Here is a 15509-nt window from a genome sequence, read left to right on the forward strand (position 1 = left end):
CGGGCGAGAAAATGGGCGTTGCACACTCACACTCATTGTCTAACTAAGTGCAAAGTTAGACAAATGGGCAGTCATTACCGGAATGGACGATCAGTAGTAAAATTTAGTCCGAGGCTGCGGTTGGGCCTAGGGAGGGGGCAAAACTTTAAAAAAAAATTTTCATTAAAAAAAATAAATACATACAAACCACTCCCAAGACAGTTTTAACCCTAATCGCCGTGGTAAAATTAAAAAAAAATTATAAAAGAACCTTTACCTTACCTTTCTTTGCTGGGTCCTTCCTTACTGCCCTGTTGAAGCAGCGTTTACAGGATGGGCCTCTCGGCGATCTGGACATCGGTGGTTGAGCCCAAACTTATGCCCGAGTGGTTGTTCTCGGCGTTGCAGGTGGGCGGCCTGCTCCCAGCGGGCGTGTTCAGAAGTGGGCGATAACGTTCAAAAACTTACCTGGAAACTATCGCCGGGCGAAAAACCAGCTGTAATGCCGAGAAAATCGGCAACAATAAAACCAAAAGTCTGGCTCATAGAGTCGTAGAATGATACAGCACAGAAGGAGGCCATTTGGCCCATAATGCCTGTGCCAGCTCTTTGGTAGAGCTGCCCAATTAGTCCTACTCCCCCGCTCTTTCCCCACAGCCCGGCAAATGTTTCCTTTGCAAGTATTTATCCAATTCCAATTTGAAATTTATTATTGAATCTGCTTCCATCGCCCGTTTCAGGCAAGGCATTCCACATTTCAACTCACTGTGTACAAAGGTTCTATTCATCTCCCCTCTGGTTCTTTTGCCAATTATCTGTGTCCTCTGGTCACCCACCATTCTGCCACTGGGAACAATTTCTCCCGATTCACTCTGTCAAAACCGTTCATGATTTTGAACACCTCTGTTAAATCTCCCCTTAACCTTCTCTTCACGAAGGGGAAATGTTATATATGTAAACTTGTATTTACTCTGTACAACCACCAGAGGGCTCATCCCCGGGAGTCCCAAGGGATCCCATAATCTCTTGGGAGCACAGGTATTTAAGAGTGCTTCACAGGTTGGAGAGGCACTCTGGAGACCTGCAATGCAAGACTAAGGTCACACTTTACTTTGAGCTCAGTGTTCAGTCTGACTCTTTCTCCATACACAACAACTGGCGACGAGATACAGATAGCGAACCCAAAGATGCAGAGAACAGTGGGCATCCTGAAGAAATTCTCGGAGGGAGATGATTGGGAAACCTTTGTGGAGCGACGCGACCAACACTCCGTGACCAACGAGCTGGATGGGGAAGAGAGCACTGCCAAACGAAGGGCGATTCTCCTCACCGTCTGTGGGGCACCAACGTGTGGCATCATGAAGAATCTGCTCACTCCAGCAAAACCCACGGAGAAATCGTACGACCATTTGTGCATTCTGGTCCGAGAGCATTTGAACCCGAAGGAAAGCATTCTGATGGTGAGGTACCGGTTCTACACCTACAAAAGGTCTGAAGGCCAGGAAGTGGCGAGTTATGTCGCCGAGCTAAGACGCCTTGCAGGACATTGAGAATTTGAAGGACATTTGGAGCACATGCACAGAGACTTTTTCATACTTGGCATTGGCCATGAAACCATACTTCGCAAACTTTTTTACTGTAGAGACCCCAACCTTGAGTAAGGCCACAGCGATAGCCCAGGCGTTCATTGCCACCAGTGACTATGCGAAGCAAATCTCTCAGCACACAAGTGCTGCTACAAGAACTGTGAACAAAGTGATGTTGTTTTCAAATCGTAACGAACAGGGCAGGTCACACATACCTGCAGCTACACGTCCACAGATGTCTCACCATCAAGGGTGATGAATGCAAGGCCATTAACACCTTGTTGGCACTGCGGAGGTGATCATCATTTCCATTCATGACAATTCAAAGAGTACGTTTGCAAGGGCTGTAGAACAATCTGACACCTCCAATGAGTGTGCAGGTGAGCTGCAAAGCTTGTTAAACCTGCAAACTGCCATTTTGCAGAGGAGGACAGATCCACGGAGGGTCACGATGAACCAGAGCCTCAGATCGAGGAGGCAGAGCTACATGGGGTGCACACATTTACCACGAATTATCCCCCGATAATGCTGAATGTTGAACTAAATGGAGACCCGGTGTCAATGGAGCTGGACACAGGCGCGAGCCAGTCCATCATGGGCAAAAAGACTTTCGAAAGGTTGTGGTGCAACAAGGAAACTGCAACCGGTTGCTTATGCATCCAGGAGTCTGTCTAAGGCTGAGAGAGCTTATGGCATGATTGAAAAAGAAGCGTTAGCGTGTATATATGGGGTAAAGAAAATGCATCAATACCAATTTGGGCTAAAATTCGAATTAGAAAATGACCATAAGCCACTTATATCCTTGTTTTCCGAGAGTAAAGGGATAAATACCAATGCATCGGCCCACATCCAGAAATGGGCGCTCATGTTGTTCGCATACAACTGCGCCATCCGCCACAGGCCAGGCACAGAAAACTGCGCCGATGCTCTCAGTAGGCTGCCATTACCCACCATGGGGGTGAAAATGGCGCAGCCCGCAGATCTAGCCATGGTTATGGAAGCATTTGAGAGTGAGCAATCACCCATCACTGCCCAGCAGATCAAAACCTGGACAAGCCAGGGCCCTTTATTATCTCTAGTCAAAAGCTGTGTGCTTCACGGGAGCTGGTCCAGTGACCCAGTGGAAATGTAGGAAGAGATAAAGCCGTTCCAGCAGCGCAAAAATGAAATGTCTATACAGGCAAACTGCCTTCTGTGGGGCAATTGAGTAGTGGTCCCCAAGAAGGGCAGAGACACCTTCATCAATGATCTCCACAGTACCCACCCAGGCATCGTAATGATGAAAGCGATAGCCAGATCCCACGTGTGGTGGCCCGGTATCGATGCGGACTTAGAGTCCTGCGTTCACAAATGTAATACATGCTCGCAGTTAAGCAATGTACCCAGGGAGACGCCGCTAAGTTTATGGTCTTGGCCCTCCAAACCGTGGTCTAGGGTACACGTCAACTATGCAGGCCCGTTGTTGGATAAAATGTTTCTTGTGGTTGTAGACACGTACTCCAAGTGGATTGAACGTGAGATAATGCCGGATAGCACGTCTGCTGCCACTACTGAAAGCATGCGGGCCATGTTTGCCACTCACTGCTTACCCGATGTCCTGGTGAGCGACAACAGGCCATGTTTTACCAATGCTGAGTTCAAAGAATTCATGACCCGTAACAGGATCAAACACATCACATCTGCTCCGTTTAAACCAGCGTCCAATGGTCAGGCAGCGAGAGCAGTGCAAACCATCAAGCAAGGCTCACTGCAGACTCGCCTATCCCGAGTCCTGCTTAACTACCGCACAAGACCCCACTCACTCACTGGGATCCCACCTGCTGAACTGCTCATGAAAAGAGCTGTTAAGACAAGGCTCTCGTTAGTTCACTCTGATCTACATGAACAGGTAGAGAGCAGGTGGCCTCAACAAAGTGCATACCATGATAGTGCAAATGTGTCACGTGAAATTGAAATAAGAACATAAGAACATAAGAATTAGGAACAGGAGTAGGCCATCTAGCCCCTCGAGCCTGCTCCGCCATTCAACAAGATCATGGCTGACCTGGCCGTGGACTCAGCTTCACTTACCCGCCCGCTCCCCATAACCCTTAATTTCCTTATTGGTTAAAAATCTATCTATCTGTGATTTGAATACATTCAATGAGCTAGCCTCAACTGCTTCCCTGGGCAGAGAATTCCACAGATTCACAACCCTCTGGGAGAAGAAATTCCTTCTCAACTCGGTTTTAAATTGGCTCCCCCGTATTTTGAGGCTGTGCCCCCTAGTTCTAGTCTCCCCGACCAGTGGAAACAACCTCTCTGCCTCTATCTTGTCTATCCCTTTCATTATTTTAAATGTTTCTATATGATCACCCCTCATCCTTCTGAACTCCAACGCGTAAAGACCCAGTCTACTCAATCTATCATCATAAGGTAACCCCCTCATCTCCGGAATCAGCCTAGTGAATCGTCTCTGTATCCCCTCCAAAGCTAGTATATCCTTCCTTAAGTAAGGTGACCAAAACTGCACGCAGTACTCCAGGTGCGGCCTCACCAATACCCAATACAGTTGCAGAAGGACCTCCCTGCTTTTGTACTCCATCCCTCTCGCAATGAAGGCCAACATTCCATTCGCCTTCCTGATTACCTGCTGCACCTGCAAACTAACCTTTTGGGATTCATGCACAAGGACCCCCAGGTCCCTCTGCACCACAGCATGTTGTAATTTCTCCCCATTCAAATAATATTCCCTTTTACTGTTTTTTTTTCCAAGGTGGATGACCTCACATTTTCCAACATTGTATTCCATCTGCCAAACCTTAGCCCATTCGCTTAACCTATCTAAATCTCTTTGCAGCCTCTCTGTGTCCTCTACACAACCCGCTTTCCCACTAATCTTTGTGTCATCTGCAAATTTTGTTACAGTACACTCTGTCCCCTCTTCCAGGTCATCTGTGTATATTGTAAACAGTTGTGGTCCCAGCACCAATCCCTGTGACACACCACTAACCACCGATTTCCAATCCGAAAAGGACCCATTTATCCCGACTCTCTGCTTTCTGTTCGCCAGCGAATTCTCTATCCATGCTAATACATTTCCTCTGACTCCCCATACACTTATCTTCTGCAGTAACCTTTTGTGTGGCACCTTATCGAATGCCTTTTGGAAATCCAAATATACCACATCCACTGGTACACCTCTATCCACCATGCTCGTTATATCCTCAAAGAATTCCAGTAAATTAGTTAAACATGATTTCCCCTTCATGAATCCATGTTGCGTCTGCTTGATTGCACGATTCCTATCTGGATGTCCCGCTATTTCTTCCTAATGATAGCTTCAGTGATCAATGATCCTGTATTTGTATTAAATTATGGACAAGGTCCCAAGTGGTTTTCTGGGATTGTCGTGGCCAAAGAGGGGAACATGGTGTTTCGGGTCAAACTTTCAAATGGACTAATTCACTGGAAACACTTGGACCAAATCAAACTCAGATTCATGGACTATCCTGAGCAACCCACTACCTTTTTTGATCCCCCAACATACACACCAGGGGCAACTGGCACCATGGTTGACCACGAAGCAGAACCCATCATCCACAGCAGCCCAGCAGGGCCCAACACACCAGGCAGCCCAGCAAGGCCAGATGCACAGCAGCTCAGCGAGGGCCCAACAAATGATTCAACAACACCAGCTTTCACACCGAGACGATCAACCAAGGCAAGAAGGGTCCCAGATCGACTCACATTGTAAATAGTTACCCTATTGACTTTGGGGGCGGGGGGGAGTGTTGTTATATATGTAAACTTGTATTTACTCTGTGCAGCCACCAGAGGGCTCATCCCCGGGAGTCCCAAGGGATCCCATAATCCCTTGGGAGCACAGGTATTTAAGGAAGCTTCACAGGTTGGAGAGGCACTCTGGAGACCTGTAATAAAAGACTAAGGTCACAATTTACTTTGAGCTCACAGTGTTCAGACTGACTCTTTCTCCATACACAACAGTAACAAGCCAAGCTTCTCCAGCCTCTCCATGTAACTGAAGTCTGGCACCCCTGACCCAATGGAGAAATACATGCCAGGCCAGGTATATCCCGATCAGGTTCCAGGCTGTGCTGGGTCAGCTGATCACAGCTGTTGGGGCCTACAATTGGCCTCGGTGTCCCCAGGGAAGGAAGGTTTCTGACTGAAGACCAGAGACCCCCTGCTGGAAAAGGCCTGGGCTCAGACATTACATGAGCTTAGCCACGATTCCCCCCTAGGTTAACAGGAACATAGAAACAGGAGGAAATCATTTGGCTCCTCGAGGCCATTCCACCATTCAGTTAGATCGTGGCTGGTCCGTAGCTCAACTCCATCTGCCTGCCATTGCTCCATATCTTCTGATACCCTTACCCACCAAAAATCGATCCACCTCAGTCTTGAAAACTCCAATTGAACCCCAGCATCTACAGCCTTTTGAGGGGGGAGAGAGTTCCAGATTTTCCTAATCTTTTGTGTGGAAAAAGTGCTTCCTAATTTCACCCCTGAATGATCGAGTTCTAATTTTAATATTTAGGTCCCCTTGTTCTGGATTCCCTCACCAATGGAAATAGTTTCTCTATATTTAACCTTTTATCGAATACTTTTATCATTTAAACACTTCAATTAGACCATCTCAGGCAAATACCAGTCAAGTTTATGTGACCAGTCTTCATAATTTAACCCTTTTAGCCCGGTATCATTCTGGTGAATGTGCACTGCACTCGCTCCCAAGGCCAATATCTCCTTCCCGAGGTGCTGGGCCCAGGACTGGACGCAGTGCTCTCGATGGGGTCTGACCAGAGCTCAGTACAGCTGTACCATAACCTCCAGCCCTTTGTGTTCCGGCCCCTGGAGATAAAGGACAACATTCCATTAACCTTTGGGATTACCTTTTGTACCAGTCCATTAGTTTTTAGTGATCTGTGTAGCTGGACTCCCAAATCCCTTTGCTCTTCCACAGCTCCTAGTTTAGAAAATATTCCAATGAGTCTTTTTTGGATCTGAAGTGGATGACCTCACACTTGCTCACATTGTACTCCATCTGCCACATTCGTGTCATGTAATCTCTCAATGTCTCTTTGTATCTTCCTGCTCCCATCTTCACTACTTACTGTGCCTCCCAACTTAGTGGGGCAGAAATCCCAGCCTCCCCGGGCCCATATGAAGTGTGTACGGAGTGTGTATGGAACGTGTATGGAGTGTCTACAAATCCGGGAAGGCATCGGAAAAGCCGGTTTTCAGCGTACAATGCGCATGCGTTGAAAACCAGCTTTTCCGATCTGTCAAGCTAGAGCCTGACAGATCCTCCGTATCTCGGGAGCGAGGACATTTGCCTGGCCAAGATTGCGGGATTTACCCATATCTTGCCCGGCAAATGTCCTCGAAAATCTTGTGTCTGATAAAAGCAAGTGCATAGCTTACTATTACAGGCGTGAGTGTTTTAAAACACACATAAACAGATTAAATTAAATTAAATAAACACATTTTATTGTTTAAAAACTCTGCCCGCTACGGTAAGTTTATTTAAAACCATAATTTAAAAAACTTTATTAAAAAATCAGATACATTTTTTATATAAGACATTAATAACTTTAATTTAAATGAATCTTAAATATCGTGTATATTTTCTATTTTTTTATTAGTATTTGGGTGTTTTGGGGGTTTCTCCAACTTACGGAGTTCCCATTATTATGAATGAAAAAATACTGTACCTGGATTGGCTGCCCAGAGTCATGTGACTCCAGCTTACGGACGTCCCAACGTGCACGTGCTGCGACGTGCAGGGAACGAAGGCCTCGGGACCGAGATCTCGAGCGAGCGCAGCAGGAACAGGTAAGTGCGCATCTTTTTTTAACCTTTTCCTGTCGTTTGCCCGCGGGAAGACCTCGACTGGAATTTCTAGGCCATTATCTTCAGCAAACTTGGATATACAACTCTCTATTCCTTCATCCAAGTCATTGATGAATACAGTGAATAGTTGAGGCTCCAGTGTAGATTCCCTGGGCTCACCACTAGTCACATCCTGCCATTTGAGTACACACCCACTCTCCCTCCTCTCTGTCTCCTACCTACCACTAATTTCCAACCCATGCCACAATGTTACCTCCAGTTCCATGGGGCTAGACTTTCCCGATAGTCCCTCACCGCCCGATTGCCACCCAGAAACAACCGCTAACGTTCTGCAACTAACGCTGGCGAGAATTTCCATAATAAAGGTCAAAAATATTGCCCGGCGAGAAAATGGATCTTGCACCAATATTCTCAGCGGTTTCTCGGCAGTTAAAGGCGAAATAAGGTGAAACGGGCGGTTCTTACTGGAATGGACAGTAAGTACTAAAATTTAGTCCGAGGCTGCGGTTGGGCCTAGGGAGGGGGGAAAACTCAAAAAATATTTTTTCAGTTAAACAAAAAATAAAACATTCTCAAGACACTTTTTAACGCAATCGCCAGTTTAGAATTTAAAAAATAATTTTAAGAAACCTTTTAACTTACCTTTCTCTGCAGGGTGCCCTACGCCCTGTTTCTGGCAGCTTTTCATGGGCGGTTTCCTCGGCAGTGTGTACGGGTCCCCATTGAGGCCAAGCTTCGATTCTGGTGGTGTGCTTGGCGGTGCACGTGGGCGCTGCTTCCCAGTGGTCTTCTCAAAATTTGGGCGGAGCTCTTTAAAAAATAAAGAGGAAACTTTCGCCAGAGGTTTTTTGTCAAAAAACAGCTGTACTGCCGAGAAAATCGCCGAAAATGAAGGTGAAAGTCTAGCCCTTGGACTCACATTGGTCCTAATAATCTCTTGTTTAGAACCTGATCAAATGTTTTCTGAAAGTCCATATAGACAACATCCATAGATACTCCACTGTCCACCATGTCTGCCTGAGGAAAAGAGTGTTCGAAGATCAGGCCCTTAAAACTGCCATCAAGCTCATGCTCTACAAGGCTGTAGAAATACCCGCCCTTCTGTATGGCTCAGAGACGTGGATCGTGTACAGCAGACACCTCAAGTCGCTGGGGAAATACCACCAACGATGTCTCTGCAAGATCCAACAAATCCCCTGGGAGGAAAGACGCACCAACGTTAGCGTCCTCGACCAGGCCAACATCCCCAGCATTGAAGCACTGACCACACTTGATCAGCTCCGCTGGGCAGGCCACATAGTTCGCATGCCTGACACGAGACTCACAAAGCAAACGCTCTACTCGGAACTCCTACACAGCAAACGAGCCAAAGGTGGGCAGAGGAAATGTTACAAGGACACCCTCAAAGCCTCCCTGATAAAGTGCAACATCCCCACCGACACCTGGGAGTCCCTGGCCAAAGACCGCCCTAAGTGGAGGAAGTGCATCCAGGAGGGCGCTGAGCACCTCGAGTCTCGTCGCTGAGAGCATGCAGAAACCAAGCGCAGGCAGCGGAAAGAGCGTGCGGCAAACCTGTCCCACCCACCCTTTCCCACAACGACTATCTGTCCCACCTGTGACAGGGACTGTCGTTCTCGTATTGGACGGTTCAGCCACCTAAGGACTCATGTTAAGAGTGGAAGCAAGTCTTCCTCGATTCCGAGGGACTGCCTATGATGATGATGATTCACAAATCCATGCTGCCTCCCTCTTATCAGCTCAAATGTGTTCAGTACTCAGTCACTCTGTCCCCAATGACAGATTCCAGTAACTGTCCCACAACTGACATTAAACTAATGGGCCTGTTGTAACCTGATTTCTCTTTCCCACCCTTCTTAAATAATTTTCCAATCCAATGCCACAATTCCTGAATCAAGAGAGCTTTGAAAGATTATAAATCGCACTTCTAAACTGTCCTCACCTACTTTTAATACCCTGGTGGAAACCATAATGTCCTGAAGATTTGTCTATAATTGGTATCATTATTTTCTCCATTGATATTTTTTTACTTATATTCAATCTAATAAAATAACCCCTTTGTTTATTCTCAGTTTCCCCTCTCCCCCTTTATCCCCTTCCTTCACTGTGAAAACGGATACAAAACACTCCATTAACAAGTCCGCTGTTTCCTTACTATCCGTTACCATGCTACCTGCATCTCTCTTTAATGGACTCATGTTTCCCTTAGCCACACTCTGTCATGTATTCAACTGTCATTGTAACCCATGTATAAACTGAGCTAAGTTGTACACCGTGAGAACACTGACCACTAGGTGGTGAACTTGTGGGAGACACTTCTAACCTGGACTTTCAGGTATAAAAGGGGAAGCTCCACCCATCTTCTCCATTTCAGTGCTGGCTAATAAAGGTTACTGGTCACAAAGTGACCTTCTCTCTAGTATGTGCCTCGTGTGCATTTGTATTGTATAGTAAGGACATATCATTGGCGACGAGAAACTGGGATTTAAACCATGCGAGCATGGCCACTAGCAGCACAGACGAGAGGTACTGTGTTGGTGATGATTGGGACGACTTTATTGAGAGACTACAGTAAAGTTTCGTCACTAAGGAATGGCTGGGACAGGATTCGGCCGACAAACGCAGGGCTCATCTCCTGACGGTTTGTGGATCCAGGATGTACTCCCCGATGAAGGACCTCCGAGTGCCAGAGAAGCCGACGGACAAGACTTTTGAAGAGTTCAGTAAGTTGATCGGGGAACACCTTAAACCGGCGAGCAGCATGCACATGGCGAGACACCGGTTTTACACGCACCAGCGGCGAGAAGGGCAAAGCGTTCCAGACTTCGTGGCAGACCTCCGCCGATTGGTGAACCTATGTAAGTTCCCAGATACATGCAGAGCGGGGATGCTGCGAGACTTTTTTATTGAGCGCATCAGGCACTTTGGGGTTTTCAGGAAACTGATTGAGACCAAAGATTTGACCCTGGAAACGGCGGCTTTGATGGCCCAGACATTTATCTCAGGGGAGGAAGAGACCAGAATGATGTTTGACAACAATCTTGGTTTAAATGCAGCAAATGGACAGGGAGTCAACATTGCTAATGCAGCACACAGTTCTCCAGGCAGACAGGGGCAATCGGACATGCCCGAGCATATAGTCGAACCCAAAGGGTAAATTCAACAGCGACAATGGCTAGCTGAATGGCGATTCATGCCATCACAAGGGACAATGCGGCCAGTAATGGGGCCATCAACACCTGTCAATGGTGCGCTTAAGGACAGTTACAGAGACAGTCAGAGACGATCGACTGGTAATGGACCTTTTGTTTCCAACAAAGGCTCATGTTGGAGGTGTGGAGGCAAACACACAGCCAGAGCTTGCAGGTATCAGCAATATACCTGCAGAAACTGCAACGTCAGCGGTCACTTGGCGCGTATGTGCAGGAAGCCTGCAGCCAGGTTGATGTACGAGGAGGACAGGGATGATGTAAGCCTGACGGGGCCAAATGGACACTGGGGGAAATCGCTGAAAGCTGAAGTTCAGCGAGTTCATGTGGAGAACATATACAGTTCATACAACAGGACGCCACCGATAATGATGAAAGTGCTCTTCAATGGCACCCCATTATCAATGGAGCTAGTCACGGGGGCCAGCCAGTCCCTGATGAGTATCAAACAGTTCGACAAGTTGTGGGCGTCTGAAGCCAGGAGGCCAATATTATTGTCGATTGACGCACAGCTACGGACATATACAAAGGAGATCATTCCAGTGCTAGGCAGCGCCATGGTAGTCATGACCCACAAAGATTCGGAGAACAGGTTGTCATTTTGGATTGTCCCGGGGGACAGTCCCGCACTGCTGGGGAGGAGTTGGCTTGCTGTCATGAACTGGAAATGGGGCAATGAGAATGCAATTTCTTCTGTGGAGTGAGTATCATGCTCACAGATCCTGGACAAATTTGACTCATTATTTCAACCCGGCATTGGCACTTTCATGGGGACCAAGGTAATGATTCACATAAACCCGGACGCCAGGCCAGCACACCACAAGGCCAGAGCGGTGCCATACGTGATGCGGGAAAAGATAGAAAGCGAATTGGACCGTCTGCTGAGGGAAGGCATTATCTCGCCAGTCGAATTCATTGACTGGGCGAGCCCGATTGTGCCGGTGCTCAAGGCAGATGGGTCGGTCAGGATATATGGTGATTACAAGGCCACCAACAATCGGTGTCACTCCAAGACCAGTACCCGCTACCGAGAGTGGAGGACCTCTTTGCGACGCTATCCGGTGGCAAACATTTTTCAAAATTGGACCTGACCTCAGCTTACATGACCCAGGAGCTAGCGAGTGAGTCGAAGAAGCTGACCACCATCACGACACACAAGGGGTTGTTTGAGTACAACAGATGTCCATTCGGGATTCGCTCGGCTGCCACGATCTTTCAACGAAACATGGAAAGTCTCCTCAAGTCGATTCCAAGGACTGTGGTTTTTCAAGACGACATCCTCAACATGGGTTGCGATACTGAAGAACACCTCCACAACCTGGAGGAGGTGCTATGCAGACTGGACCGGGTAGGTCTGCGACTGAAAAAGGCGAAGTGCGTCTTCCTAGCTCCAGAGGTAGGATTCCTGGGGATGAGGGTAGCAGCAGACGGGATCAGACCGACTGCGTCCAAAATGGAAGCGATCCAGAGAGCACCCAGACCCTGTAACATGACGGAGCTGGGTTCGTTCCTGGGGCTCCTGAACTATTTTGGTAATTTTCTTCCCAAATTGAGCACGCTGTTAGAGCGGCTACATGTGCTCCTACGCAAAGGTCGCGAATGGGATTCGGGGGACAGCCAGGAAAGGGCTTTTGATAGAGCACGCGATTTGTTATTCTCCAACAATCTGTTAACGCTATATGACCCATGTAAGAAACTTGTTTTAACGTGCAATGCGTCGTCCTATGGGGTCGGGTGTGTGTTGCAGCATGTTAATGCCAAGGGTCAGTTACAGCCGGTAGCTTATGCCTCCAGAAGTCTGTCCCAGGCAGAAAGGGGCTATGGGATGGTAGAAAAGGAAGCGCTTGCATGTGTATATGCAGTAAAAAAAATGCACCAGTACCTGTTTGGCAAGAAATTTGAGATGGAGACAGATCACAAACCCCGAACGTCCCTTTTGGCCGACAACATACAGAGGTGGGCACTCACGTTAGCCGCCTATGACTATACAATTCGGCACAGACCAGGCACTGAAAACTGCGCCGATGCACTCAGCAGGCTCCCACTAGCCACCACCGAGGGGGCAACCGAGCATGCTGCTGAGATGGTCATGGCCGTTCAAGCTTTCGAAAGCGAAGGCTCACTCGTGACAGCCCGTCAGATCAAAGTCTGGACAAATAGAGACATACTACTGTCTTTAGTCAAGAAATGTGTCCTGAATGGGGACTGGGCAGCCACGTATGGGGCATGCCCTGAGGAATTTAAACCATTTCACAGATGCAAGAATGAACTGTCGATTCAGGCCGATTGCCTACTATTGGGAAACCGAGTAGTCATGCCCCAGATGGACAGAGAAGCGTTCATCCGAGAACTCCACAATGAGCACCCGGGCATTGTCATGATGAAGGCAATTGCCAGGTCACACGGTTGTTGGCCAGAGATAGATGCAGACCTGGAACTTTATGTTCACAGGTGCAACACATCTGCCCAGCTGGGCAATGCGCCCAGGGAAGCCCCCCTTAGCCCCTGGTCCTGGCCCGCCAAGCCATGGTCACACATCCATGTGGACTACGCAGGTCATTTCATGGGAAAAATGTTTTTGGTTGTACTAGACTCCTACTCCAAATGGATCGAGTGTGACATTCTCAATTCAAGCACATCCTCTGCCACGGTAGAAAGTCTACGGGCAATGTTCGCCGCCCATGGTCTACCGGACGTCTTGGTCAGCGACAATGGCCCGTGCTTCACAAGCATTGAATTTGAGGACTTCATGGCAGGAAATGGTATCAACCATGTCAGAATGGCACCGTTCAAGCCGGCCTCAAACGGCCAGGCGGAACGAGCAGTGCAGATAATCAAACAGGGGATGCTCAGAATCCAAGGGGGTTCCCTACAAAGCCGCTTATCACACCTCGTGTTGGCTAATAGATCCCGACCACACTCGCTCACAGGGGTTCCACCCGCAGAGCTGCTAATGAAAAGGACACTCAAAACCAGGTTATCCCTTATACACCCCACCATGAAAGAAATTGTTGAGAGCAGGCACCGGTCACAATGTGACTACCATGACGGGAATGCGAGGACACGATGTATTGATGTGAATGACCCTGTCTTTGTCCTCAACTATGCTGCAGGGCCAAAATGGCTCGTAAGCACTGTGATTGCCAAAGAGTGGAATAGGATTCTGGTAGTTAAACTTACCAATGGACAAATCTGTCGCAAACACATGGATCAAACAAAAAGGAGGTTCAGCAACTCCATAGAAGAAGCAGAGGAAGAACACAATATAGAGTTCACTCCTCCACAGGTGACCAAACACCGGAACCAAGTGGAGGAGAGCCCAGTCACTGTGGGCAGTCCGGACAGGCCTGAGGCACCACAAACAGCAGACACTCAGGCCAGCGTCCAACAATCAGAGCCCCAACTCAGGCACTCTACAAGGGAGCGTAAACCACCAGAGAGACTTAATCTGTGATCCCAATAAGACTTTTGGGGGGAGGTGATGTCATGTATTCAACTGTCATTGTAATCCATGTATAAACTGACCTAAGTTGTATACCGTGAGAACACTGACCACTAGGTGGTGAACTTGTGGGAGACACTCGTAACCTGGACTTTCAGGTATAAAAGGGGAAGCTCCACTCATCTTCTCCACTTCAGTGCTGACTAATAAAGGTTACGTCACAGAGTGACCTTCTCTCTAGTATGGGCCTCGTGTGCATTTGTACTCTATAGTAAGGACATATTACACTCATTCTCAGAACATTCCTTATTAAAACTTTTACGGTTTGCCTTTAAATCCCTCGCAAGTTTTTTTCTGTAGTCCCTCCTCGCACCTATTAGTACTTTCTCGGTATCGCTTTGCTGCTTTCTATAGCTCTCTCACTGGAGTTCCACTTCACTCTGCATCTCTGCAAGCCTCCTCTTTTAGTTTTATGCATTTTAAATCAGCCTTTAACAACACAATCAAAAGGCTCCATGCCTGCCGTTCCTGCCAGCAAATCAAGTTGATCTTCATCAATCTTTAATCATATCTTCCTCGTTCAGAAGCCTTGCTCCAACAATCAGGGGCTCCGTTGATGGTTCAGTACAAGCAACCAAGGCCATTGCACAAATAAATCACTGGCAATTACTTAGCGTTCGGGTTAATTAGTCAGAGAAAGAGATGGGGAATAGGCAGAGAAAAAGTACCGAGGAAGAGAGGTTCAGGGGTGGTGAGAAGGAGAGAGAAGAGGGGAAAGAGGGGGAAAAGGAGAAGAGAGAGGGGAAAGTGAGTGGGGGAAGAGAAAGGTACACAGATAAAGGGATAAAAGGAGAGAGCAGTCAGAGGGAGAGGGAGAATGAGGCTGGAAGAGAGAGGCAGGGTGTTATGTATGCAATAAAGGTACGAACTGAGTACTGTTTAACTAAGCAAGGTACAACCTTGGCTCTGCTTTATTTAGGCCCAAAGTCTGACTCACAAAATGGCTGGCCTTTTATACCAGAGCAGCACCATGTGCGTGCTGCTCAGTGGCCTCCAACAATGACACCATCTGGTGGCTACAAACAGCATATACATACATGATAATACCCTCCTCTGAGATCTTATCACAGTCTTTCACAGGTTGAGATGCTCCGGTGCTTTACGCTCCCTGGTTGACTGTCTCAGTTCGATTCCGGCCTTGGGTGAATGTGCGGAGTCTGTTGTGGCTGGTGGCTGGATGGCTGACTTGTTGGGGGTGGCAGTGGCCATGTCAGGAATTGTAAGTCCATTTTTATTGAACAAGTCCGTGATGGAAATTCCAGGTTCACTGATGACCCTTGAGTCCACTGAAGGCTGCTGGTAGGTCGGTTGGTCGTCAATGGTTTCTTCGTCTGACTGTTCTGCTCATCTGTGTGCCTC

The 15509-nt window shown here is 47.8% G+C and overlaps 1 protein-coding gene across 1 annotated transcript in view; it reads left to right on the forward strand.

The window, feature by feature from the left end:
* Nucleotides 1-1166: 1166 nt before the first annotated feature.
* Nucleotides 1167-15509, forward strand: part of LOC139262695 (uncharacterized) — a 44475-nt gene continuing 30132 nt past the window's right edge. The window contains exons 1-2 of the mRNA XM_070877847.1: nt 1167-1468; nt 7355-7403. Coding sequence (XP_070733948.1) covers nt 1167-1468; nt 7355-7403 — 351 coding nt within the window. The remainder of the gene's footprint in view (nt 1469-7354; nt 7404-15509) is intronic.

Source organism: Pristiophorus japonicus, chromosome 4, assembly GCF_044704955.1.
Source record: "Pristiophorus japonicus isolate sPriJap1 chromosome 4, sPriJap1.hap1, whole genome shotgun sequence".
Taxonomy (NCBI): Eukaryota; Metazoa; Chordata; class Chondrichthyes; family Pristiophoridae; genus Pristiophorus; species Pristiophorus japonicus.